The 26,572-nt window shown below is 35.7% G+C and overlaps 1 protein-coding gene across 4 annotated transcripts in view; it reads left to right on the top strand.

Annotated features, from left to right (window-relative positions):
• Nucleotides 1–26,572, top strand: part of LOC140514974 (protein FRA10AC1) — a 59,831-nt gene that overhangs the window by 25,897 nt on the left and 7,362 nt on the right. Inside the window, exons 9-14 of one of the 4 annotated variants that reach the window (XR_011970789.1) lie at nt 4,732–4,845; nt 7,968–8,010; nt 9,635–9,759; nt 11,763–11,875; nt 14,885–14,923; nt 26,336–26,414. Coding sequence is in view for 2 of the 4 variants with exons in the window: in XM_072625518.1 (XP_072481619.1) it covers nt 4,732–4,845; nt 7,968–8,010; nt 9,635–9,759; nt 14,885–14,923; nt 26,336–26,414 (400 nt within the window). In the remaining 2 variants the exon portion in view is untranslated. Of the gene's footprint in view, nt 1–4,731; nt 4,846–7,967; nt 8,011–9,634; nt 9,760–9,858; nt 11,741–11,762; nt 11,876–14,884; nt 14,924–26,335; nt 26,415–26,572 lie in introns of those variants that run through there. The other 3 variants (XR_011970792.1, XM_072625518.1, XM_072625528.1) reach the window with 3 other exon arrangements.

Here is a 26,572-nt window from a genome sequence, read left to right as displayed (position 1 = left end):
CCCTGAGATTTTTTCCACCATCCTTAGTTTTCTTTGATGGCCATAACACGTTGTTTGCTTTAATGTTCCTGTCACTAGTCTTTCAGGACTATACCACTCACTCTTTAGTAGTCACCTTCTTTTACTTGCCCTTTTGTGCATGTTTATTTTATTTACTTATTTTTTCTTTAATTTTTAAGTTGGTTTAATTTTAAATTAATTTTAAATTTAAATTTAAATTTAATTTAAGTTTGGTTGATGAGTTCCCTTTGTATCCACATCATTCTCTTTCTCTTTTCCTCACTGGAATTGTTTCTCTTAGTATTTTCAGAATTTAAATTTTTAGTGCTTTTAATCTTTAGTGCTGACTTCCCTTATAGAATTATAGTTCGTAGATCCTAGTTATCTTTTCTAAACTGAACCTTTTAAAATTTGCTCTTCTAAAATCTAGGGTGTTATGTCAAACTATGCCTGGCTTTCTTCTTGTGTTATAAAATTTAAAAATGGAGTAGTCACTTTCCCTTATGGTTTCAGTCATTTCCACCCAAGCAACCAGTTTTGCCTTGTCAGTGAGAATTAAATCCAGTATAAAAGTTGCCCTGGTTAGTTCCTCCTTTTTTTAAAGGATGAAATCAGCATTAGAGCAAGTCAAGAAGATATTAGTTCCAATTTCAGCCTAAAGGGTAGATGTTTGAGTAATTGGAAGTCTTCCATCACTTACTGTTATCATGCCTCTGTGCTAGGCTTTGATCTGTTCCTCAATCTTACCTATTTGGACTTTTTGCCCCGGTGGCCTCTTTAATATTCCTTCTGACAATATTCCTTCTGTTCCTATCCGTATTGAGCTTCACTCAATATTTGCTCCACAATTCCCCTTAAGAGTTCTTATATTTCTTCACATGAGTATGTTCTCTTAGAGTATGCAACTCTGCCACACCAACACTCCCTATTATCTGTCCTGTTATTTGTGAATAAGATAGAACCTTTCAAAGCCACATTTCAGTAGTTGTTCTCATTCTACCAGATTTTAATGATACCTATAAGGTCACTTTTTTTCAGTAGGAATGCTAAATGTCTTGCTTGTTAACTCAAACATTGTGTATCCAAGACTGTGGTTCTTTTTTTGGCATTTCATTTCCTGGGAATTTCTGATTATCATTACTCCTTTTTTTCTACGTTGTCAGCATTGCCTGTGGTATCTAGCTTTGTGGACATGCCTAGGCAGTTTTTGCCCTCTCTTTTTCTTTTCCATTTTAAATCCTTTTTGTATTTCATGATATTCCTTTTATATTTCACGCTGTGGTCTAAAACTCTAAATCCTTTCCTCAGATGGTATTTTCCTCCTTTTTTGATTTGGCAGTTTATGTCTTTTATTGTTTATCTTATTTTATCTTTTTGTTTGTTTTTGCATCATGTTTAAAATTTTCAGATATATCCATATCCCTACCCAATAATCCACCACCACCAAAAAAGTTACCATAATAATTATTTTAGCAGAATATGCAATAATACACATGCATAGTTCCCCAGTGTGGCAAATGGGAAGGAGGTACATACACTTAGTTCTTCTCTGAGGACAAACTTGGTCATTATAATTCTACTTGTTTCACTTTATTTTTCTTTGCATTGTTTTAGTCATTGTGTATATTGTTTTCCTTACTCTTACTTCATTCTGTATCATTTCATTTAAGCCTTCTCATGCTACTCTGAATTCTTCATATTCAGTTTTTTCTTACAGCTTAGTAATATTCCATTACATTTATGTGCCACAATTTGGCTGTTCCCCAATCACTGGGAGAGTCCATCTCCTTAAATAACTGTTCTCTTTCTCCTCCAAAGCCCTCACCTTTGACCAATGGCAGCAGTGAAAATATCACCTGTGTCCCAAGTTTTTGTGCTGAAGACTACCTTCTGTTTAGAAATGCATTGTAGATTATATCTGGTGTTATATATGTCCATGAGAATTACTCGAGGTAAGTGAGAAGTCATCTGGTTTGGCAGTTCTTGGGAATGACCCTGTCTCATGTTGTTTATATGCCCCAGGAAGATAGAAGAACCTGCTCTCAGTATCAGATGACAGTTACCTGCCTCAGTCTCTCTCAGTCTGGAGTCATGAGTCGTTATCTCTTCTTGTGACCATTCCTGGGTTCTCTTCACCCTGTAACCCAGTGGTATCCTGCCAGCCTCCTCTTCAGGCAGGGCTTTATAGAGATTAACAAGACTGTTCTTCTGTTTTGTTTCTTGGCAGGATGTTTTTTTTTGCCTCCGTCCTCCCAAAAGGGAGCAAGATTCTCTTCTGCCTCTTCAGACTTCTGTGTGTGGTAGTGAGCAGATCTCTTGGCTATGTCAGAAATACAGGCATTACACCTTCTGTACACGTCATGGCAAAGGCCTCCATTCACATTGTACTTGTTCCTCGGTCAATTGTCACTTTTGCTGACAGCTTCCCATGGCTGCTGTGGGGCTCACATTCAGTTTTGCCTCACCAGAAAGTTGTCCCTTTCTCAGTACCACTTTTATACCTCCTTAGGATTTTCTTATCCCCTTCACTTTCTTGTGCCTTTTGTGTGCACCGTCCTATCTATTGCTTTGTCTTCCTGCCTGCTGCAAAGACCTGGTCTTTCCAGTTTCTCCCTCTTTTTCCCCAGAGTCCTCTCAGGTCCTTCTCTGTCTTCCTGTTAGGTCCTCACATTTCCTTTCCTTTGGCTTGAGCCCTTCTCTCTAAACTTTTCTAGCTCTCCCAAATTTCATCTCTGGTTTTCTTCTTAAGTCTAAAATATATCTCCTCTTCAGTTCAAACTTTTCTCCCTTCCCTGTTCCATCTGGAACCATATGAAATGCAAATTTCACCACCTGGGATTTAAAGTTCTCCACCTTTGCAGCTTTATTTCGTATTATTGCTTTTCATGGACTCTACTTCCTGGCCCTACTGAGCTATTTGATGATGCACAAACAGTCCACCTGCTGCTTTCCATTTACAGCAAGCTTTCTGGGCCCAGTGTCTTGCTAAGTGCTGAGCTGGGAAGACAGAAGTGAAACCATTCCAGTCCTCACAGGGCTTACACTTTGTTGGGGTTGGATAGGATAACATGTACACATGTAAGTCACTACCTGTATTTGCCCAGGCCTGGAGTGTGCTTCTTCCCCATTTTTGCCTCAGAACTCTTTTTTTTTAATTTCAGGTCAAGATCTCTACTTATGTCTCTCTCTCTATGCATTGTGTTCCCACAGTAGCTCATATTCATAAGCTCTCTGAGGGCAGGAATCATTTCCTTGTTGTCTTTTTATCTCTAGCTCATGTAGATCTTTGACAGAATAAGTTAAAGGTTAATTGATAAAAACTCAGAGAAAACAGCCTCAATGATGAGTATTCTTGCACATTTGATATTATTTTAGTTTGTATCTTATGCTGTTTTTATAATGTGATGCTCCTCCCCCCCTTTTTTTTTTGACATCGTGGCATGCATGACTGTGCCACCTCTTACTTTTTTTTCTCTTAATGGTTTCTGACAACAAAGTACGTTAATGGATCCTGTTTACTCTACTAATAGAGGTATTGCTGTATGATAGCCAAATCCACATTTTGAAAACAGTAAATATTATTTTGATACTAATGGGTCTTCTAGACTGCCTGGCTCCCATTGTTTAGAAAATGGTTCTGTTTGATTATTTTACATTATCTGTAGAGGAGCAATTAGACTCCTAAATCACCTGTATTACCTTTTCATAAACTTTCACCTAAAGGTTACATCAGTATAGTGTTTCAAATAGTAAATAGTTAGAAGTTATTATTTTTGCTCAACAATTATATCATGATATTTTAACATCTTTACTAATAACTTATATTTGTATAGTGCTTATATGATATCTCTATGTAAAATCATATAGAGACCTTTACAGTATTTTGAAAATATTATTTTTGTTAAATTGAAAATCCAGGTTAAAAATTTTAAATAAGTTGTTTTTATTTCTCCTGTCAGCATTAGTGTCTGTTTGATATTGTCCAAAGTTAAGTACATGGAGTAAATGCTTTGCTTGTGTCAAGTATGAAATTAGCTGTGCAAAGATGCAAGCTAAATTGAAAGGCAGGAAATCATTTAATACTAGAGTATCCATTTTGCAAGGAAATTGAAGAATATATAGCTGAATTTTTTGCTTTTCAGCTGGTCATTTTGACACTGCTGACATAGTATATTTTTTGTTTATGGGAGCAATTTGGGCCCGAAATTTTATTAGGGTAGAGAACTCCCAGAAAGAATTCCTTCTATCAGTGCAGATTGGCATGTCTTCCACAACTTAACCTTGCAGAGGGTCCCACAGCCAGAATGTGTCAGGGGCAGAACTTAAAGCTAGATTTTTCTAACTTCAAGACTGACCCTGTATCCTAGACTGCCACAGCATTAAGAACAAGTGATATGCGATTTAACATGGCCAGTTTTGTGTGTGAATTTTTGGAAAATTGACTTTATGTTGCCTAGGATATGTTTCCATTTCAAATCTAGATTAGATCTAAACTATTTTTAGATATGGATTTTAGATTTAGGTAACAGCTAATGCTACATCATGCCAGAGAAGGAAATGGCAAACCACTCTAGCATCTTTGTCAAGAAAAACCCAAAATGGGGTCACAGAGTTGGACTTGACTACAAACAACTGAACAACAATGCTACATTATATAGGTCAGAAATGAAACATAAGCACAAACTATTTTAACTAATTACTTAAGGATAATTTTCTGTGTGATTTTTACAGGTCAGTTTTTCTGTGGAAATAAACGATGCGATGAAAAAGAAGGATTAAAGAGTTGGGAAGTGAATTTTGGTTACATTGAACATGGTGAAAAGAGAAATGCACTTGTGAAATTAAGTAAGTTGATTTGAAAAGGGTTGTTTTTAATTTACCATGACATCTAACTAGAACTGCTTCTTAAAACTTAATGTTCATTAGCAGATAAGGGAAAATTGGAAATAATATGTCAATCATTAGAAAATGAATTGATTCCTAATTACAAGTTAAAATTAAGCAACTTCCTAAAAATTGTCGTTTACTTCATGATCTCCAATGGACTTCTTGGTTCAAGAAGCTCTAGTGACTTTTTTTTCTCCTGGCTCCCTGTTGCTTTTAAGTTAAAACAAAGTCTTCTCTGTTTTGTGTTTAAACCTCTTCACAGTCTGGCTCTAACTTGTCTTTACAGGTTGATTACCCCTTATTCTGTATCCTCAGGAATCCCACACTCCAGCAAAATTGGTCTACTTCTTGTTCTCCATTTACAACATCCTTTGGACATCCCTCTATATCTGCAGTGCTTCACTTACTACTTTGATCTCTTGAAACCTTTAGCTCCCTTCAAGGCTCAGTTTAAATGTCACCTCCTGTAAGAGGCCTTTTCTGAATTCCCAGTTATTATTTGTTATTTTGTTTAAATGTGGAGTATTCCCCTCAGAACACAAACTCTTCAAGAGCAAAGACTGTCTCAATTTTGTCTTTGTGTTTCTGGAACCTACCACATATTAGTTACTTAATAAATTCTTGTTGTTTAATGAAGTTAGCTTGTTAATATTGTGTTATCTCTTCTTGCTACTACTCAATGTGTGCTCATCTCACAGGATTGCTTTAAGGAGCAAATAAGCAAATAACGTACATAAAGTGCCTTTTAAACCATAAAGCATTGTATAAGTGTCATCTATTATTCTTGTTGTTGATAACTGTACATCAGCAATTTGTAAAAATAATTCTTTATCTGTCAGAGTGAAGTACCACTGGTTTTAGGGTTAAGATATATATCCATGTGATAAGGTTTGGAAGTGGGGGAAATTCCAAGACTGGAATTCCCTGGGTGGGCCATCTGGAGAATTCATGGACTCAAGTATTATTGAGGTCAGGGTAAAAATTTATTACACTTCTCAGCAGGCAAGAGTTCTTAGGGAACCTGCAACCTTAGAGGGGTACAGATAAAGTTTATATAGGATATTCTATAGTGAAATGTACCAAATATGCTAATTAGTGATTTAGGGTGAGATTAAGGAGTGGTTAAGGGGTAGTTAGCTCTTAAAGGAACATGCACTTTTGATATCTACTATGCAGTTAGTTCACCCAGAGTTCATCGAGAAACAGCCCAAGACAGGGCTACGTAGAGGTGTGATTTTTAGACCTGAAACATCACTAAGTCAACTGGCGATCAGGGCTGGCTAAGAAATAACAGGCTGCTCTCATCAATGTCTTGTTAGACAATATAATTGTAAGGGAGTATACGTATGTTTAAGTCTAGGATACATATGATTGGTCGGTGAGTAGTCAATGTCGATATGACCCAGTGCACAGCCAGTTCAGTCAGTACACAGCTGGTTCAAACAAATAAGTTTGATAGGTGCAGGCTACTGTAATAGGAAGGGAGATAATAGTTGTTTCTGGGGCATCCTGTACCATTGGGCTGGGGAGAAATTGCCTGGGATAGTGTTTTGAGGTTAGGGAGAAATGTGATTTTTTTAAAGAGAAATGTGATTTTAGAATTGGGATCGAAGCACATGCACCCAAGCACCCCATCACTATATTATCAAAAAAAAAAAAAAAGCTTTTTAAAGTCAGTTCTTAATTGTCTGCATTTATAAAGGGGAGCATGGATAATCTAAAAATAATTTCTGAAAGCATGGGACTTTGTCTGTTCAAAAAGACTTGCTTCAGTTTAGAAAGTATTGTGAGTTTATTTATTCACCACTCATGTGCCATAGTGGAGATAAGTCACATAAGTACAGTGAGAGAAAGCTGTTTTATAAGATATGGTTCACTGTCTCCTGACTGGCAAAGTGGAACTGTCACAAGAGATTTTGGAGATTAGCATACTTAGTTATCTGTGCATTGGAGGGGAGAGGACAAAAGTATGGATAATATATAATAGTAGATAATTCAGAAATCTTTTATACTTGACTTTGGAGTGCATTAGGAGCATGCACATTCAACTGTTCATACACTACACCAACTTTTCATATATGGTCCCAGACCTGGTTTAATTTGGCCTTCTTTAGGACCTGGATGGACAAGCTAGGAGGTAAGCTAGCTACCACTACTTTTTTCAGGTGGGAATACTAAATTGGAAATCAAACAACCAAGGTTCTAGTAATTTACCACATAAATCTGAATAAGATATTTAGTTGCTCTTGCTTTACTATTTCTGGGGCACATGTATGGGAATAGATCTTTGTCCTTTCCTGAATCATGTAGATATTTTGAAGAAAAACAAAGTAGCATTCCTATTACATGTATTAATAGACTGGTTGATACTATGGATAAAGGAAATTCATAGATAATCTCCAAATTTTATTTTATCAGTGAAAAAGCATTAATATTGTGTCCACTAAGCACTATTTGCTGGTAAAAAAAATATTTTTTTTTTTAAAAAAGAAGGTATTTGAATCTTATCTCCATTCTTTGCTTCTGATCATTTCTTAGTGTTATTTCATCTAAAGGTCAGCCAGTTGGATCAAGAGCAAGGAACCTGGATAATTAAGCACCTAAAAGATGGAGCTTTAGCTGCATTTGCAAGCTCATTGGTCTCATAAGAATAAAGATATATGTGTGTGTGTGTGTGTGTGTGTGTGTGTGTGTGTGTGTGTGTATATGTATATATATGTATATATAAAACTGGTTGTTCTTAGATTTCTTTGAATTGAAATAGGTCAGTGTGGGCAGCAACCTCTGTTAATTTGTTTATCAAACATACTGATAACCTTTTTCCCCTTTTAATCAGTTGGATATGCTTATCTAACTTTATTTCTCCCCACCCCTTCTTTTGGTTATGCTTATAACATCTTTTTGAGTTTAGGAGAGATAGATAATATGCCCATTATTTCTTAAGCAGATTATTTCCATTAATACTGCTTGAGAAAAAACATTTGGAGAAAAAAAAGGAGAACCTGCAAAGTTAAAAATGGCATGGTAATTTGTTTATTCAAATTCAATTAAATAAATTCTACCGCTTATATTTCTTTTAGGACTATGCCAAGAATGTTCCTTCCGACTTAATTTTCATCACAGGTATTGTAATCTTTAAAACATTTCAGTTGGGCATTTCAGGTAGCATATCTACTACTTGATCAGTACTCTTGAAGTAGGTGTTTATTTACTTACATTAGGTACCTAACTATTGGTTCGAAGGTTGTTTGCTTGACCAAGTGATTGGATAGATATATAGAATGTCAATACTCCTTTAAATGCCCTTATAAGCCAGGAATTTGGTGCTTGTTCATCATCCATTCTTGACCAGTCATTCAGCAAGCATTTAGTACCTACTGAGTACCAAGGACTGTGCTAAGTATTTTAAGTATATATAGTCCTATACAGCTCTAAGCTGGTGGAGAGCCTTTTCTCAAATAATATAACAAATAGTTCTAGCTTTTTGGTTCAGTGCCTTTCAGGAAATTATGTCATAAAGCATCTCCATTTTACATTTCAGGAAATTATGTTATAAAACATCTCCGGTTTACATTTTCCTGTGGGAACAATGTTACAGTTGAAGTGCTTTGTTTTTGAGCAAGGACTGCTGGCCTTAGATTACAGATAATGACCACACTAGTATGTCCTAAAATCAAAGATAGAAAAACTGTAAAACTCAACACTCACTTAACATAATAAAATTATGGACCAAATCCTATAAAATGAGTACTCATTGATTAAGAAACCGAGCATATTATAGAGGACTCAGCACATAAAAAATAATATTCTTGTATGTCACAAATTTGACCTATCTACAGATGTTAAATGTCGTGGATGTTCATTCATTTGCTTACTGCTTTAGAGTTTATTAGTATTTTTAGTGAGATTTTAGATGGACTAGGTCTCTTAAAAAGCCATTAATGGAAATGTGAGGTAATATTTTCTTTCCCTTTTAATAAATTTATTTGCAGTAAGTTGTGACATTCAAAATAATTACATTGACATTAGAGATCAGAGTCATTGCACCATCGAAATATTTGGAATCTTCATTTAATATTCTACTTGTTAGAGTTTGGAAAAAAAGAATTTCTTCAGGCTAGCCTTCTTACTCATTCTTCCCAACACCACCCAACTGCTTTGCCTCCTGATGTCAGGAACAACCTAGAAAGAAAAAATAAGTTAAAGAAGGCAGGGAGGGGTTTGAGTAGGTCATGGTGTTTCAGTGCGTTTTTCACTCTCAACTGGTATTGGCTATTTCTAGTAGCATAGTTTCTGTGATAGAAACCTTTCAAACTAACATTAAAATATGATTACATTTATAATGTCCTATTATTTCACTTGCATTTTTAAAAAGGCAACTGTTTCTTGGTGTCATAGAGGGTAGAGTCTGGACTGACAGTCGGAAAAACTTGAGTTCAGATATTACCTTAGATACTTAACTAACTCTGACCCTAGGCACTTAAGACTCTTTCTGCCTCAGTTTTTTCCTTTGTAATTTAATGATATAACACCTACCTAATAGTGTCAAGAGTACTGAATGAGATAACATATGCAAAGCATTTTGCAAGCTCTAAAGCACCATATACAAGTGCTTTTATTATTATTACTTAATCATCATCATTATCATTATTTTTCCCCATTCTTAATTGACACTTTTTCACACATTGCTGCTTCTTTGGAAAAATCAATATAAAAATCTACTCTTTGTTTAATTTTTAACATAAAGGAGAAAGGAAGTTAAACCAAAAAAGAAAAGAGATAGAACTGAAAAAGATTGTGAAGAATCATCACATAATAAATCTACATTATCTTCTTCAAACATGCAGACTTCCAAGAAAAAGAAGGGAAAAGGTATGAGGAAATCAATATGCAATTTATGTTTATAAAAAATTTTAAAATATATAAAATCCATTTATGAACATAAAATTGAACCTGACTTCTGTTCTTCAGATGTAAAATGTAAAAGATGTGAGGTGAAATTCTAAATGTCTTCAACATGTCAAAAGTTGTCATTTGCCAGTGGAAAGAGAGTCAAGAAAATTGAATCCTAATTCTACCTTTGCTACTTTCTGTGTGGCTGGGTAAGACTCTTCTCTGTAAGAAAAGGGAATTGGACCAAGTGGTATCCGAGGTTACTCACACATCTAAAAGTTGAGGTCTACCTTTAAAAAAATTTCAGATAAACTTTGTCTCACTCTGAGAGTAACTTTTTTTTATTCTGTGGGCTCATGATGATTGTTTCTATGATTTGTTGTTTAACCCACTCATTCTTTAGGATTAGATTATTTAGTTTCCAATTAATTTTTGGTCTGTCTTTCCATGGTCTTTTATTACATATAATTTTTATTGCGTTATGATCTAAGAAGGATGCATTGACTATCTCTGCCTTTCTGCACTGGATTGTGAGACTTTTATGCCCTAGTACATGGTCAGTTTTTGTATATGTGCCATGTACTGCTGAGAAAAAGGTATATTCCTTTCTGTCCCCATTCAATTTTCTCCAGAGATCTATCATATCTACCTTATCCAGAGTTTTATTCACCTCCTTAACTTCTTTCTTGTTTATTTTGAGGTTAGATTTATCAAGTTCAGAGAGGGGGAGGTTGAGGTCCCCCACTAGTATAGTTTTGCTATTTCTTCCTGTAACTCCCTTAACTTCTCTAAGAATATGGATGCTATACCACTTGGGGCATATATTTAGTAATGATATTGCTTCATAATCTATGATGCCTTTTAGCAGGAGATAGTTTCCTTCCTTATCTCTTGATTAGATCTGTTTCTGCTTTTGCTTTGACTGAGATTAAGATTGCTACCCCTGCTTATTTTACATCAGGTAAAGCACAATATAGTCTGTTCCAACCTTTTATCTTTACCCTGTGCGTATCCCCCCATTTCAAATGTGTTTCTTGTAAACAACATATTGTTGGATTATGGTTTTTAATCCATTTTGCTCTCTGTCTCTGTTTTATGGGAGAGTTCATCTGTGGGCCCATTATGAAAAATGGACTTTTAAATTCACTAAATTCCCCATCATTATAGTGAACAATCATTTGAAACAAGGAGACAACTTAGAAAGAAAATAGCTTAATGAATTTGATCCTGTCCCATGCTAATGTACAAATTTCAAATCTATGGCTGAATTATATCTTTGGACAGGAGAGGGCTGTCTTGTTCCACTTATGGAAATATGCATACCGCATTTTCCCCTTTTTATTTCTAGTGAATTATTCCATGGTGAAGTATAGTAGTCTGAAGGCCTGTTTTGAAATTAAGAAGTCCTGATGGTATGTTCTACCTGAGATCAGTAATAGTTATGCCACCCTAGATAAGCCAAGCCTTTCAGTATCACTGACAACTCTCTAAGGCTGTCAGTTATAGATGACTTGCTAGGTTGCATCAGTAAACGGTGTTTCCACATTGTGAATTCCCCACACTAGTGAAATCACAAGTCTGGAATATAAAAGCAAATAACCAAATTATAAATAAACCAAACCAACCCTTCATATATTTTGACCTAGGTTTAAGCTTGACCAAGTCATCTAAACTATTGAGGAAACATATCATTCACACTGTGCTAAGAAATAGGGCTAAGAGCAGAATTCTCATTTTATCTCTTGTCTCTCAGCCTTTTTTACCAATTTAAAAATAGTAATAGGAATTGTAGAGATTTATTCATTCAGCATGCACATATGTACATTATAATTTTTAATAAAAATTTAAGTGGTTTAATTTGGAGTGATCAATCAGTTCTTAATTATGTTATAAGAATTAAATTTTATTAGTTTAGACCATTTTATTTTAGAGTCATTAATAGCCAATAATGTGCTCACTATTCTACATACTACATTTTTTAGAGCCCCTGCCTTGTGAGAATATATATGATACCTATAAGGTAGTTATTCAAGCAACTAGTCAACAAGGAACATGTTGGATCTCCCTAAGTTCATGTACATATACGTAAAAAAAGGTAAGTTATTGTTTGCAGGTGCTAGTTTGGTTGCAGGATTAAAGAACTAGATGAAAATATATCTGAGAAGTTTGTCCCAAGCTTTATCTGGGTTTAAGGGGCCAGGAATGTAGGTAGAATGTGTTCTAAGGCCATTTCTGAGATTCAGGTTTACTCTGAGCTCTGAAACAGGATAGGATGTTGAATAAATGAATTACATAATCAATCAGGTTGGCCTTCTTGGTGTTTCTCCACATCAAATTACCTCAGCCTACCCAAAATTATAGTATACATATGTGCTTATTATTATTATTATACGTATGTGCTATTGAATGAATAAACCTTTTTAGTAGGTTGTTGCCGAGTGTTTACCTACTTTTTATTTGCTTTGTTATTCATATATGGGAGAAAATGAACAAGAAAAGAACATTTGTTTGGGTTTTGACAGAGCAAGCCATACCTACCTTATAGATAGGTGCCTCTGCCCACTGTTTCTCTCATGCAGGCCTTAAAGGGGCTATGCCTGCTGAGCTTTGACCTATGAGGCATCCACTTGGAATGGAAGGTGATTGGGGAAAGCAAAACTGTGCTTAATAGTCAGGGGAGATCTGACTCTCTGCCTTGCTGCTAGTTTTGTTTGCTTAAGTAACTTAGAAAAGGGGTGAGGAACCTGTCACAGGTCTCCCACCCCTGCCTTAGAGTAACCTAGGATATCTAAATGGCACAGTAAATAGAGTGCCAGCTCTGGAATCAGGGAAGATTTCATTTTCCTGAGTTCAAATCCAGCCTCAGAGACTTACTAGCCATGTGGCTCTGGGTGAGTCACTTAACTGTTTGCCTCAATTTCTCATCTATAAAATGAACTGGAGAAGGAAATGGCAAACCACTTCAATATCTTTGCCAGTCAGTCATTTTTTCAGTGGTGTCTGACTTTGTGACCCCTATATGTGGTTTTCTTGGCAAAGATAGTGGATAAGTCTTCCTGATTCCAGGCCCAGCGCTCTATCTACTGTGGCACCTAGCTGCCCAAGTATCTTTGCCAAGAAAATCCAAATGGGATCACAAAGAGTTCAACTACTGAAATGACTGAACAATAACAACAAAAGATTAACAGCTTAGCTCTATAGAGAGCCTGGTATGAGGATCAAATGAGAGACCATGTGTAAAGCATTCTGTAGACCTTAAAGTGCTCTATATATGCTAGCTATTTTTTTTTTTTTTTGTAATTTTACCTCCCTTAGGAAATGCAATGGAGTGATTTCATTAGTTTAGGGAACTCCCAGATCAGGGAGGTCCTTATACTGATTCAAGTCACTACCTTCCCTGTAACTGAAATTCTTAAAAAATTGCCTATGGAGGTGAAGGTCTTTGTTTTGTGCCTCTAATTGTGTATGCTACTGACTGGTATTGAAAAACAGCTCTTGCCTCTAATGTCTTTGGGGTGTTATGAAAACTGTTTGTTTGCAATGTCCTTTAAGGAGTAAAAATTTCTCTAGAAATTTTTCTAATAGTTGTGTACAAACATAAATGTTTTTGAGGCAGAAATAAAGGTAACCACTTAAACTTCCTTTTTTTAATGTTTTCTGGATATTTTTTAAGGCCAGATACGTATTTATGTGGGGACAGATAAGGTAAAATGATTTTAGGTGGAAGTGTGTGTATAATTATGATCTTATATAATGAATTTTCCCCATGGCCAGGAATAATCTCATTATACGGAAGTATATAATGTGGTAGTCCTTTTATTGCTTTCTCAAGGCTTATCTGTTCCTACCCAGCCTACCTCCATTTTGTACTTCTCTTGGGATATACTTCTGAGCCCCCAAATGTCACATATGATTGAGAGAAATGACAGGTAGGCACTTGTGTAAACAAATATTCGAAATTCCGCTTTGAATACTGATGGCTGTCCAGCTTTCACATTCACGTACATGTCTGCTGCTGAGGGTGGAGATGTTGCCTCTTGAACGCTGTCTAACACAGCTGACTCACAACAGTTCAGCAATTTCCTGATGTGATTATTACCCTGAAATTACAACCTGATTTCACATCAAGAAAGAGATTATGTAATAGATGAAGAAATAGGAGACTAGGCTATATCCTAATCTACTTCAGTTTATTTTTTAAAAATTGGCATTTTGTTAAATGGCTTTTGCTTTTTGCATCAGTTATTTCTAGGTGTAATGCCCTTCCCCCAATCCAGTGACCCTTTCCTTGTCAGAAAGACTATAAAACAGTAAAACCAAGCAGCATCGACTGTATGACTTCATTTAGAATTAGAATTGGTTTCATTTACGTTATTGTTTTAATCAACAAGCATTTATTAGGCACGTACTATATGCTAGACATGCTAGGACCCAGGGATATGACAGGCATGAACATAGTTTGCCCTCAAGAGACTTTCATTCTTTTGGCATATATCTTGTTTTCCTGGTTCATTCTCCTTCATTTCTTTTAAATTTTCATGGTGTAAGTATTGTTTTTCTGGTTCATTCTCCTTCGTTTTATTTAAATTTTCTTATGTGTCTCTGGATTCCTCATATTTGTTTTGTTATGTTTTGATTAAGTAATATTCCATTATATTTGTATAGCTCAACTTATTTAGCCATTCTGCAATCTGTGGTTTTTTGCTGTATTTCTAGTTTTGTTAATTTTGTTTTAAGAAGTAAAAGATCTGTAGTATAGACAGGCGAATGGAATCAACTATAGTTAGACAGATGTGACCCCTCCCCCACTGAAGCAATTAATTCACCTTGACTGCCCAATCAATCAATAAGTGCTTGTTGCATGCCTGACTTAAGTTCCGAATGCTGTGCCTTGCATTCTGGAGAGCAGATGTATGCAAAAGGGATATGAAACACAGGCCTTTGAGGAGATTTATATTCTAGTTGGGAAGACACAACTGACAAATTTGAAACATTCAGAGAACAAAGAACCTAAACTTCATGGCACAGCTTATCAGTACCATAGCATGTTATTGCAGAAGTGTTGTATAGTAAAGCTTTAACAAGTGTGCAATTTTCTTTGCAGAACATTCTCCCTCAGAGAAATCAGAAGGGTCAGATAATGGTAAGTATTAGATTTGGGTTATTCCCATGGAATTCTAAAGATTTGAATTGTGAATTATTAAGGGGCATCTTAGCATACTGATTGGGAGGGCTTCATTTGGAATCAAAAAGACTTTGGTTGAATTCTTCCTCTGATGCTTATTGGCTAGGTGACCTCTGTATCAAAAGGTAACACTCTAGGCCTGATAAATATAGTTGGTTGTAATCTGGTAGAGGGTCCCCATTCTGGGAATTCCAGTGATGGTGAAATCATAGCTCCTTTGTTTGTTTGATCAAGTTAATGACTTCCATTTTGGAGTACTTGAATAGTGTGGATCATGTTATTAACTGTGACTAAAATTTCTTCTAACACTTAAAAACATGTCAGATTACCTTGTTTTTATTTTTGAGAGATTTTTAGCTGCTTCATTCTTTAAGGTCTCTACAAATTAGTGGAGAAATTTAACCAGGAACATTAGATGATTAAATACAAAGTCAGTAGATTCATGTTAATTCTAGAGACAAACAGAAAATGTGATTTGAGGAGTTTTAAAGAGCTGGTAGAAATAGGGAGGAAGCACATGAATATATTTTTAATCATCGTAGCATTAGAGAATAGCAGGATTTTAACTGTTTGAAGATAGTCCTAAATTATCAGGAGACTTAATTTGATTAATTCATCATCCTGTAAAGTACGTCTACTTTATAGGTTCATATGTGCCTTGGAGCATGTTTTCTCATAACTCCAAAGTGACAAAAAAATGTCTCTTCACTTTCCTTGAGACCATTTCCCCATACTTCCTTCCCCTACTTTTTAAACAATCTTTTCTTATAACTGTGGGAATCTCCTTTCTTGTCAGGGGCCACCTAAGCAATACATTTAGTAGTATATGTGGCACTAAAGTGAATACTGTCTAAAAGTCCCTGCTTGATTTTTGAGCAGATTAAATTTGGAGCAACAGGTTATCTCTGGCCAATTAAAATAAAATAAACCTTTAAATAAGAATGTTTAAATTGTTAAAAAATAGATGAGGATTCATCATTGCATTACTGAATATAAGTGGTAGCTAGGTGGTGCAGTGGATAGAGCACCAGTGCAGGAGTCAGGAGGACCTGAGTTCAAGTCTAACCTCAGATACTTGACACTCATTGGCTGTGTGACCTTGGGCAAGTTACTTAACCCCAATTGCCTCATCCTGGATCATCTGCAGTCATCCTGATGAATATCTGGTCACTGGATTCAGATGGCTCTGGAGGAGAAGTGAGGCTGGTGACCTGCACAGCCCTTTCTCACTCAAAACAAAGTCAAGTGCAAGTCATGTCATTATTTCTCTGATGGCATGGTCTTCTTGGGCAACAAAGGACGAACATACACACACTAAATATAAGTGTTTAATAAATCCTTATTGAGTGGAATCTGGTGCTTTGTAAATATTTTGTAGAAATGTGTTGTGGATTTAATTGTAAATTTCTAGAACACAGGTGAAATTTGTAGTTACTCTTAGAGTTCATCCTTAGGAGATGGATAAAATTAAATGGGTGATTTCTTGGAAGTTAATGAAATTTTTTTTCTTTTTTTAAAAATTTATTTATTTTAAGTTTTCAGCATTCATTTCCACAAAATTTTGAGTTTCAAATTTTCTCCCCATCTGTCCCCTCCCCTCTAAAATGCCATGCATTCTGATTGCCCCTTCCACCTATGTGCCCTTCCTTCCAACACCCCTCCCTTTCCTTATCCCCATCTTCTCTCTTGTCCTGTAAGGAAGATAAATTTCTATACCCCATTACTGGTATTTCTTATTTCCCAGTTGTATGCAAAAATTATTCTTAACATTTGTTCCTAAAACATTGAGTTCCACCTTCTCTTCCTCCCATCCCCACTGAGAAGGCAAACAATTCAATATAGGCTATATATGTGTAGTTTTGCAAATGACTTCCATAATAGTCATTTTGTGTAAGACTATATTTCTCTCCATCATATCCTGCCCCCCATTTCTTCTATTCTCTTTTTTGACCTTGTCCCTCCCCAAGAATGTTTATTTCTAATTGTTCCCTCCTCCCATTTGCCCTCCCTTCCATCATCCTCCTCACCCTGCTTATCCCCTTCTTCCCTACTTTCCTGTAGTGTAAGATAGATTTTCATACCAAATTGAGTGTGCATGTTATTCCTTCCTTGAGCCAAATGTGATAAGAATAAGCTTCACTTTTCCCCTCCATTGGAAAAGCTTTTTCTTGCCTCTTCTATGAAAGATGATTTGCCCCATTCCATTTCTCCCTTTCTCCTCCCAATATATTCCTCTCTCACCCCTTAATTTTATTTTTTAAATATGATCCTTTCCTATTTAACTCACCCTGTGCTGTGTGTGTGTGTGTGTGTGTGTGTGTGTGTGTGTGTGTGTGTGTGTGTAATCCCTCCACCTACCCAGATACTGAGAAAAGTTTCAGGAGTTACAAATATTATCTTTCCATGTATGAATGTAAATAGTTCAACTTTAGTAAGTCCCTTGTGATTTCTCTTTCCTGTTTACCTTTTCTTGCTTCTCGTGTTTGAAAGTATCCTGATTGTATTTCTACAATACTTGAATTGTTTCTTTCTAGCTGCTTGCAATATTTTCTCCTTGACCAGGGAACTCTGGAATTTGGTCACAATGTTCCTAGGAGTTTCTCTTTTTGGATCTCTTTCAGGCGAAGATCGGTGGATTCCTTTAATACTTATTTTGCCTTCTGGTTCTAGAATCTCAGGGCAGTTTTCCTTGATAATTTCATGAAAGATGATGTCTAGGCTCTTTTTTTGGTCATGGCTTTCAGGTAGTCCCATAATTTTTAAATTGTCTTTCCTGGATCTATTTTCCAGGTCAGTTGTTTTTCCAATGAGATATTTCACATTCTCTTCCATTTTTTCATTCTTTTGGTTTTGTTTTGTGATTTCTTGGTTTCTCATAAAGTCATTAGCCTCCATCTGTTCCATTCTAATTTGGAAAGAACTATTTTCTTCAGTGAGCTTTTGAACCTCTTTTTCCATTTGGCTAATTCTGCTTTTGAAAGCATTCTTCTCCTCATTGGCTTTTTGAACCTCTTTTGCCAATTGAGTTAGCCTATTTTTCAAGGTGTTATTTTCTTCAACATTTTTTGGGTCTCCTTTAGCAAGGTGTTGACCTGCTTTTCATGCTTTTCTTTCATCTCTCTCATTTCTCTTCCCAGTTTTTCCTCCACCTCTCTTACTTGATTTTCAAAATCCTTTTTGAGCTCTTCCATGGCCTGGGGGCTTTGGATTCTTGATGGTTGTTTTGGCAGAGGTATAAGCTCAGGCAGGTCTTCCATGCTCAAAGAACAAACATCCTAGCAAACGTATGTGTTCTGATGACCAGTTTAACTAAGCATGGAGAGGATTATCTCCAATTGCTTGGACAAATTGTAACAAATCTTTTGCAAACAGTAAAATTAAAAAAAATACAAAGTGACTTTCAGCCTTATGAGGCTCGTTTCTGCTTTTGTAGTAATGATGGAAGAATGGGTGGAAGAATGATGAGACTCTGGTGGGTAGAGAGTGCTAAAAATCTCAGTTTGTAGACTGGAAACATAACTACTGAGTAGCCTTCTCTGCTGTTAATTCATCAAATTGTTATCTCATTTGGCTTCTTGGTGTCCTAGACCATGGAGACAACTTGAAATTGCTTCTTCTTATGTACATAATTTCAGTCTTGGAAAGGTTTTACAAGTTATGAAGATCAGGAAAATGTCTAGTCTTTCATCTTTTTGGTCACATGACCTGTAAATCTTTTCCTTTAGGTTTTCTAAGTAAAGCATGATAATCAACTTGCATTAAAGGGCACACTGGATGAAGGTATAAAGGGAAACAGGTTTTCAAAAATGGCATTCTATAGCAGATAGCAACAACAGTAATAATAACTAACATTTATATAGCATTTACTGTGTTCCACGTGCTTTACAATTATTTAGTTATTTGATTATTATTCCTATTTTACAGATGAAGAAACAGGCAAACAGAGGTTAAGTGACTTGCCCAGGGTCACCTAGCTAGCAAGTGTCTGAGACCAGATTTGAACTCAGGGCTTCCTGCCTCCAGGCCTTGCTCACTATCCACTGCACCACCCAGCTTTATATTTAATTTATCTTTATATTGAGTCAGTTAGTGAAAAGTCTTATAGAATACAAGATTCTATTACTTTTTTCACTATAAGAAAACATTTGATTTGTCAGAGCAGAAAACTGCCTTAAAAACTCTAACAAGATATTGCCTATGCATATGTCAAAATCATATACAATATTCCTAGAAAGATAATAGAGCAAAGGTAACTTTGTTCAACAGTCCTCTGGTTGTTAAATCAAGTGAGGCATGACAACAATAGCATGAAGGATCAGTGTAAGTCCAAATGAAAGAAGACTTCCCAGCTGACGGTGAGGTCCTCCAAAGGTGCTTATTTCTGGAGGATGACTTTACAGTGACTGCATCTAGCCCTCCAATATTGTAGAGGCCTCCTAAACAAGGACTCTTTGGGAAACTGCATAGTATTTTTAATGACCCTAAGCTTTTCTCTAAATAAGGCTCCATCTTTATTTTTCTTTTCTTTTTTACATTAAAATTTTTTTTACCATTTATTTTTTTGAGTTCCATATTTTCTCCCTTCCTCCAGCCCCTCCCCTACCCATTGAGAAGGCAAGCAATATGGTGCCCATTTTATATGTAAAGTCTTGCAAAGCATATTTGCTTTTTAGATTTCTTATTATTTATTTTTAGCACTCTTTTAAAAAGATTTTGAGTTTTGAATCTCTCCCTTTGCCCCTCCCCCACATATTGAGAAAGTGAACAATGAATTTCTCAGTTATGCACGTAAAATCATGTAAGGCATATTTCTATATTAATCATATTGCAAAAAAAGCAGAAATAAAATGGAAAAATTATTTTCAGATTTGTACTCAAGACTTTCTCAGTTTTCTCTGTGGAGGTGGATAGCATTTTCATCATGAGTCCTTTGAGATTGTCTTGGATGTCTTGGACTGTGTTTATCAGAGTAGTCTTTCACATTTCACATCATCATTACAATATTGCTGTCCTGTGTACAGTGTTCCCTTGGTTCTGCTTACTTGTACTTTCCATCAATTTATATAAGCCTTTCCAGATCTTTCTGAACCTATCACCTTTGTCATTTCTTACAGCACAATGGTATTCCATCACAATCATATATAATTCATTCAGTCATTCCCCAAATGATGGACATCCTTTCAGTTTCCAATTCTTTCATATAAAAAGAGTTGCTGTAAATATTTTTAATATATAGGTCCTTTCCCTTTTTCTTTCATCTCTTTGGGATACAAACTAAATAGTGGTTTTGCTGCATCAAAGAGTATGCACAATTTTATAGGCCTTTTGGGCATAGTTCCAAATTGTTCTTCAGAATGTTTGATCCAGTTTGCAACTTTACCAATAATGCAGTAGTGAACCTATTTTTCTAAATCCCCTCCAGCATTTGTTATTTCCCTTTTCTGTCATGTTAGCCAATCTGAGGGGTATGAGGTGATATCTCAGAGTTGTTTTAATTTGCATTTCTCTGATTATTAGTGATTTAGAGCATTTTTTCATGTGACTCTTGATAGTCTTGATTTCTTTTTCTAAAACTTCCTGTTCATAATACTCTTTGACCATTAATCAGTTGGGGAATGACTCTTGTTTGTATATATTTAGTCCAGTTCCCTATATGTTTGAAAAATGAGGGATTTATCAGAGAAAGTGGCTATAAATTTTTCCTTCAGTTTCCTATTTTCCTTCAAATTTTGGCTACATTGGTTTTATTTGTACAAAACCTTTGTAATCTCATGTAATCAAAATTATCCATTTTACCTCCTGGTGATCCTGTCTATCTCTAGTTTGTTCATAATCTCTTCCCTTACCCAAAAATCTAATAGGTCCTGATTGGCTTATGATATCACCCTTTATGTTTAAATTAAAATGTATTTTTATTTTATCTTGGTATATGATATGAAATGTTGATATATGCTTAGTTTCTGCCAATATGCTTTGTAGTTTTCCTATCAACTTTTTGTCTAATGATGAATTCTTGCCCCCTAAAGCTTATATTTCTAGGTTTGTGTTCGTCCTTCATAGCTGGAGTTCTGTGGTCATTTGCTTCCATATATTGTGCACCTACCTAGTATTTCCCACTGATTAACCACTCTCTTTCATAACCAGAATCAGACTGGACATCTTGCTTCACCCTTGAGCTTACTGGGAAGGCTTTTAGTTTATTGTTCTTTGTCATTCATTTTTGAAGAGGACCAATGACAATCATAGGTGATGTCTTCACTCACACATGAATTATATTTAAGGGAGGCAGAGTTGCAAGAAGTCATCAGCTTCACTCTCTCTTCTAGAGACATCAAAATCCAATGGCAAGACAAAAGTCAGGATGGCTAGCAATGGCCGAGGATATAGTAGATGATATTTGCATGTTGAATGACTGACCAAGTTCAAGCACTCTACAGTGCCTGCTTTAGCCACCTTCATGGTCATTAGAGCAAATTGTTCTCATATACCCATTCTGCTGGGGGGTATTCTTCAATGCTTGGGGTAGATAGTCCCCTAACTCACCAACCAGCCCATTGGTTACCCTCAGCCTCCTTTAGCCTGTCTATTGAGATGGTTTACCAGGGCATGACCACTGTGCATGCTGCAGCTTTTTGGAGCCATTGGTGAGAGTTGAGTGCCAGAAAAACACAAAATGTGGATGAGCAGCCCTCAAAAGGGCTTGACAAGTCTTCCCATTAGAGGTGCTGGTCCTTCTTGAATACCCCATTTAAGCATTATAAATAATGCTTGCTCTTAGTTTTAGATAGATTACTACTTATCATTTTAAGAAAAGCTCAAATTGATGAATTTGTCTCTTCCTGAGTTTGGGATTTTCTTGTCAAAGATACTGGAATAGTTTACCATTTCCTTTTCCTGCTCATTTTACAGATGAAGAAACTGAGGCAAACAGTTAAGTGACTTGCCCAGGGTCACACAGCTACTAAGTGTCTGAGGTTGAATTTGAACTGAGGTCTTCCTGACTCCTCCAGGCCTGGAACTCTATCACACTGTGTTACCTAGCTGGCTCAATTCAGTGGTTTCTGCTTTGTAATATAATTTGGAATCTGGTACTGCTAGGGCCACTTACCCTTGCATTTTTTTCATTGATTATTGATATTTGATAATTCTCTTTCCTTCACATTTTTTTCATTGATTACTTCAATAATTCTTGACCTTTTATTCTTCCAAATGAATTTTATTATTTTTTCTAGTTCCATGAAATAATTCTGTAGTTGTTTGATTTGTGAGAAACACTAAGTAAACTAATTTAGGTAGAACTGTCATTTTTATTATGTTGGCTTGGCCTACTCATGAGCAATTAATCTCCAGTTTTTCAGTCTGTCTTTATTTGTGTGAAAACTGTTTTGTAATTGTGTTCATGTAGTTCCTGGCTTTATGCTGGCAGGTAGACTTCCAAGTATTTATATTGTCTACAGTTATTTTAAATGAAATTGCTCTTTCTATCTCTTTCTGCTGAGTTTTGTTGGTAATATGTAGAAATGCTGATGATTTATGTGAGTTTATTTTATATTCTGTAAGTTTGCTAAAATTGTTAATTGGTTCAATTAGTTTTTTAGTTAATTCACTAGAATTCTCTTTATCACCGTATTGTTGCCTATTCTTATTCTTTCAGTTTCTTTTTCTTTTCTTTATTGCTATAGCTAACAATCTGATATAATATTGAGTAATAGTGGTGATAAAAGCACACCCTTTCTTCACCCCTGATTTTAATGGAAAAGCTTTTATATAGATACTATTTATCATCTTAAGAAAAGCTTCATTTATTCTTATGCTTTCTAGCGTTTTGAATAGGAATGGGTATTATATTTTGTCAAAAGCTCTTCCACTATCTATTGATATAATCATGATTTTTTTTTTTTTGCGAGGCAATCAGGCAGGGTTAAATGATGACTTGTCCAGGGTTACATAGTAAGTGTCAAATATCTGAGATTGTATTTGAATTCAGGTCATCCTGACTCCAGGGTCAGTATGCTATCCTCTGTGCCACTTGACTGCTCCAGTCATATGATTTTTGTTGCTTTTATTGATGTTAATTATGCTTTTAGTTTTCCTGATATTGAACCAGCCCTGCTTTCCTGGTATATGAATTCTGCCTGATCATAGTATGTGATCTTTGTGATATATTAATGCTGTCTCCCTGTTAGTATTTTATTTAAAATTTTTGCATTGATATTGGTGAAAATGCTCTGGATGAGTTGCAGTATGTGTAATTGAAGGAAGTACTTACACTGATGAGATCATAGACCTATCAGTGTATTCAAGTTAGTTGTAGGAGAGAATATTTATTTTGCTTGACCTCATAGAGCAGAACTTGGAGCAATAGTTGGAAGTTACAGAAAAGTAGATTTTATTTGATATGATGAAGAACTTTCTATAGTAAGAGCTAGCCAAAAGTGTAATGCCCAAGGAAAATATTCCATTGTTGAAAGCCTTCAGTGGAAGCTATTGGATCACTTCTTGGAAATGTTGCAGGTTCTACTAGATGACTTGTGAGGGCTTCATACCCAAGAAAAAGCAGCTAGGAAGTTGAAGAGCTGAGACTGAAACTTGGGTCTTATGAGCAAGTCTTTGAGCTCTATCAAGTCAACCTAGTTGAGCTCACTTATTTTTTACCTTATCTAACATTCCCCCTTTGAACCTATGATTGTAGAAATATTTGCCTAGTGGTAATTGGTTTAGTGGTCGTATAAAATCTATCATATGACCATGCTGTAGGCACCAGTTAAAGAGACTTCTTTTGCAAAATTTTGGTGAATGGTTTTTTTATTCCCACATGGATGCCAGTGGTTACCATAGTAGGTTCTCTTTATCAAGCAAGCATTTATTAAGTCCTTACTATGTACTTGTATGTTGTACTGAAGACTGGGCATAAAAAGATACAAAACAAAACAGTCCTTGCCTTCAAGGAGCTTACAGTCTACAGAGGGAGTAATAACAAGGACAGCCAGATGGCATGGTAGATTGAGTGACAAACTGGGAACTGGGAGGACCTGAGTTTGTATCTTGCCTCAAAAACTTAGTTGTGAAAGCTTCTACAGGTCACTTAACCTTTTAGTCTCAGTTTCCTCATCTATAAAATGGTGATTATTTAATAGTACCTGCATCAACAGGATTATTGTGAGAATCAGGTAATATTATATCTGCACAGGTGCATTGTGCAGATATGTATATTAGCTATTATTATTCTCTGTGCCTCTACCTCTTTTTTCTGACACCTCATTCAGTTCAGAGAGCAGCACATACTTTGGTCATGGAAGAAGTACTTGATCATCAAAGAGGACTACCATTCTGAGACTGCATTCTTTGCAACATGACATAATTTAAAATTTTTAGCTTATCCCAAAAAGAATCCTCACAAAATGATTTCAAGTGTATCCATTTTTTCTGTTTGAGGACAGACACAGAGCTCATTCATTGAGTTGTTTCTTAATGTATTACTAACTGGAGATTTTAGTAATTTCTTCACTAGAATTAAAACATTTTCATATAGGCTTCATTTGGTCAGGTAAATGTATGCATATTTGCCAGTAATTACTGAATAGTTTTGAAATTGGAGTATGACTCCTGCTTTGAACTGGACATTGTTTAGCCATTGTTTCTGTGGTAACACCATTCCCAAATTCAACAGATAGCAGCAGGCACTGTTGTAATAAATTGAAACCATTGTCATTTTTGAGGAAATCTTATATCTTTGTAAAATTGGTTCTTTGAAGATACTTAGCCATGGTCTTGTGTTTATAACCCTTCAAAGTAAAAGAGATGTCTGGCAAACCAGGGGTGGGGAACCTGTGGCCCTTTAAGTCCTCAAGTATGGTCCTTTGAGTGAATCTAAACTTCACAGAACAAATCCCCTTAATAAAAGAATTTGTTCTTGTAAAACTTGGACTCAGTCAAAAGACTGCACCTAAGCACCTAGAAGGTGTGGTCTTGAGGCTGCAGGTTGCCCACCCCTGCATTACACTAACCTCTGCTTATTTTTTTCATTAAACTCAGTTGATGTGATTCCTTTCCTTCCCCAAAACAAACTGATAGAAAGTCTGCCTTCAGGGAGGATCCTTGGGAAGGATGTAGAGAGATGGAGTGGTCAGGTTATTAGCCCATTGAAAGTTGGTTCAAGGACTCTTGGCATGAGAGCTTTCAAAAGCTTTATAAATTTTTCTCTCTAGAGAATTGAGTGCCTTTACAGTAATTGCTTGACTAAAGAACCAACTCCTAAATAAGTGCCTTTTTCTTTTTTTACCTTATTGCAGTGAGATTTAGTAGAAATGGAATAAGTAGATTTTATGTTCTCTTTTCATGTAGTTCAAATTGAAATGCTAGTAATTCCCATTTAAATGCTCATTATTGAGTCTGAGATTGATTATTTGTTCTCAAACTTTTATTACGATATTTTCTTTGCATTTAGATAATCAGAGTGTTCAGTGGTTCTTTTTTCCTATCTATTTTTGTTATTGTAGTTGGCATTCTGTGCCAGAATGGAGTAGGTTAGGACCAAAGTTCAGATACCTGTGTTTATATAAGGTTCGGAGTCCAACAGATTTAGGGCCATCATGGCAAATCAATACTACTTTGTTTTCACAGTGTATTAAACTAAGTAACATTGTGCATTGACAAAAAGAATTCTTGTTGACTCCTTTCTTTCCTTTTTTAACATAACATTCCTTTTAACATAAATGGTTGTTATTGCAAGGAAATCATTTCCTAATAATTGCTTTGTGTAGGCATAATTTTAATGCTGTATGGTATAGTACTTAACATTTTGTAATACTATTTAATACAGAAAGGACCACCTAAAATTAGTTGTAAAAATACTTTTTTTCTTGGAAATTTTTATCATAATAAACTATGGTAATTTTTTTTCTAGAGCTTCTGGAATCTTTGCCTAGAGCCAAGAAAATCAAGTCCCTTAAATGTTAATTCTGCTGTAAGCTTGAAGTCTACAGAAATAGTGATTTAGAGCCTAAATATATTGGAAAAAAACCCATAAAAGTAAAGCCCAAAACTATAAAATGTAAGCATCCTTTGTGCATGGCAGGTAGATTGCCACTCTCAGAAGTTCATTAGTAAGACAGTTGTTATAGTTACATTAGCTCACGTCCCATGAACCACTAAATCTTTTATCTTTCTACTGAGAATTTCAGTGAAAGAGCTGATTGGTACACATCTATTATTTTACTTAATTTTTTAAAAAGGTACTTAATGTTTATTGGCTAATATAGTTAAGTTTGCAAGATGCTACAAGGATAGAGACCAAGTTGCAATTAGATTCAGAGTTAATTTAACATGTCAGTGGTCATAATGTGAACTGTCAAATTTTAATTTCCTCAGAAAACTGTGATGAGGAAGAAGGTACTTCAGAAGCAGAACTGTGGAAGGGTCCTCTGCAGGAAACAGATGAAAAATCACAGTAAGTTTTGTTATTGATAGGTAGTACAACAAACAAAAACCTGATCTGAAAGTTACGATCCTGCCCTGTCTTTAGCAACTAATACAGAGGTTCAGTATCAAAAATGGCTGCTTTTATGGCAGAGATGACATGGCTTAGGGAGACCAGAATCTATTCCA

The sequence above is a fragment of the Notamacropus eugenii genome, chromosome 1 (assembly GCF_028372415.1).
Source record: "Notamacropus eugenii isolate mMacEug1 chromosome 1, mMacEug1.pri_v2, whole genome shotgun sequence".
NCBI classification, from domain to species: domain Eukaryota; kingdom Metazoa; phylum Chordata; class Mammalia; order Diprotodontia; family Macropodidae; genus Notamacropus; species Notamacropus eugenii.
Note: the sequence above shows the minus strand (reverse complement) of the source record. Positions and strands in the feature narration are given on the sequence as shown.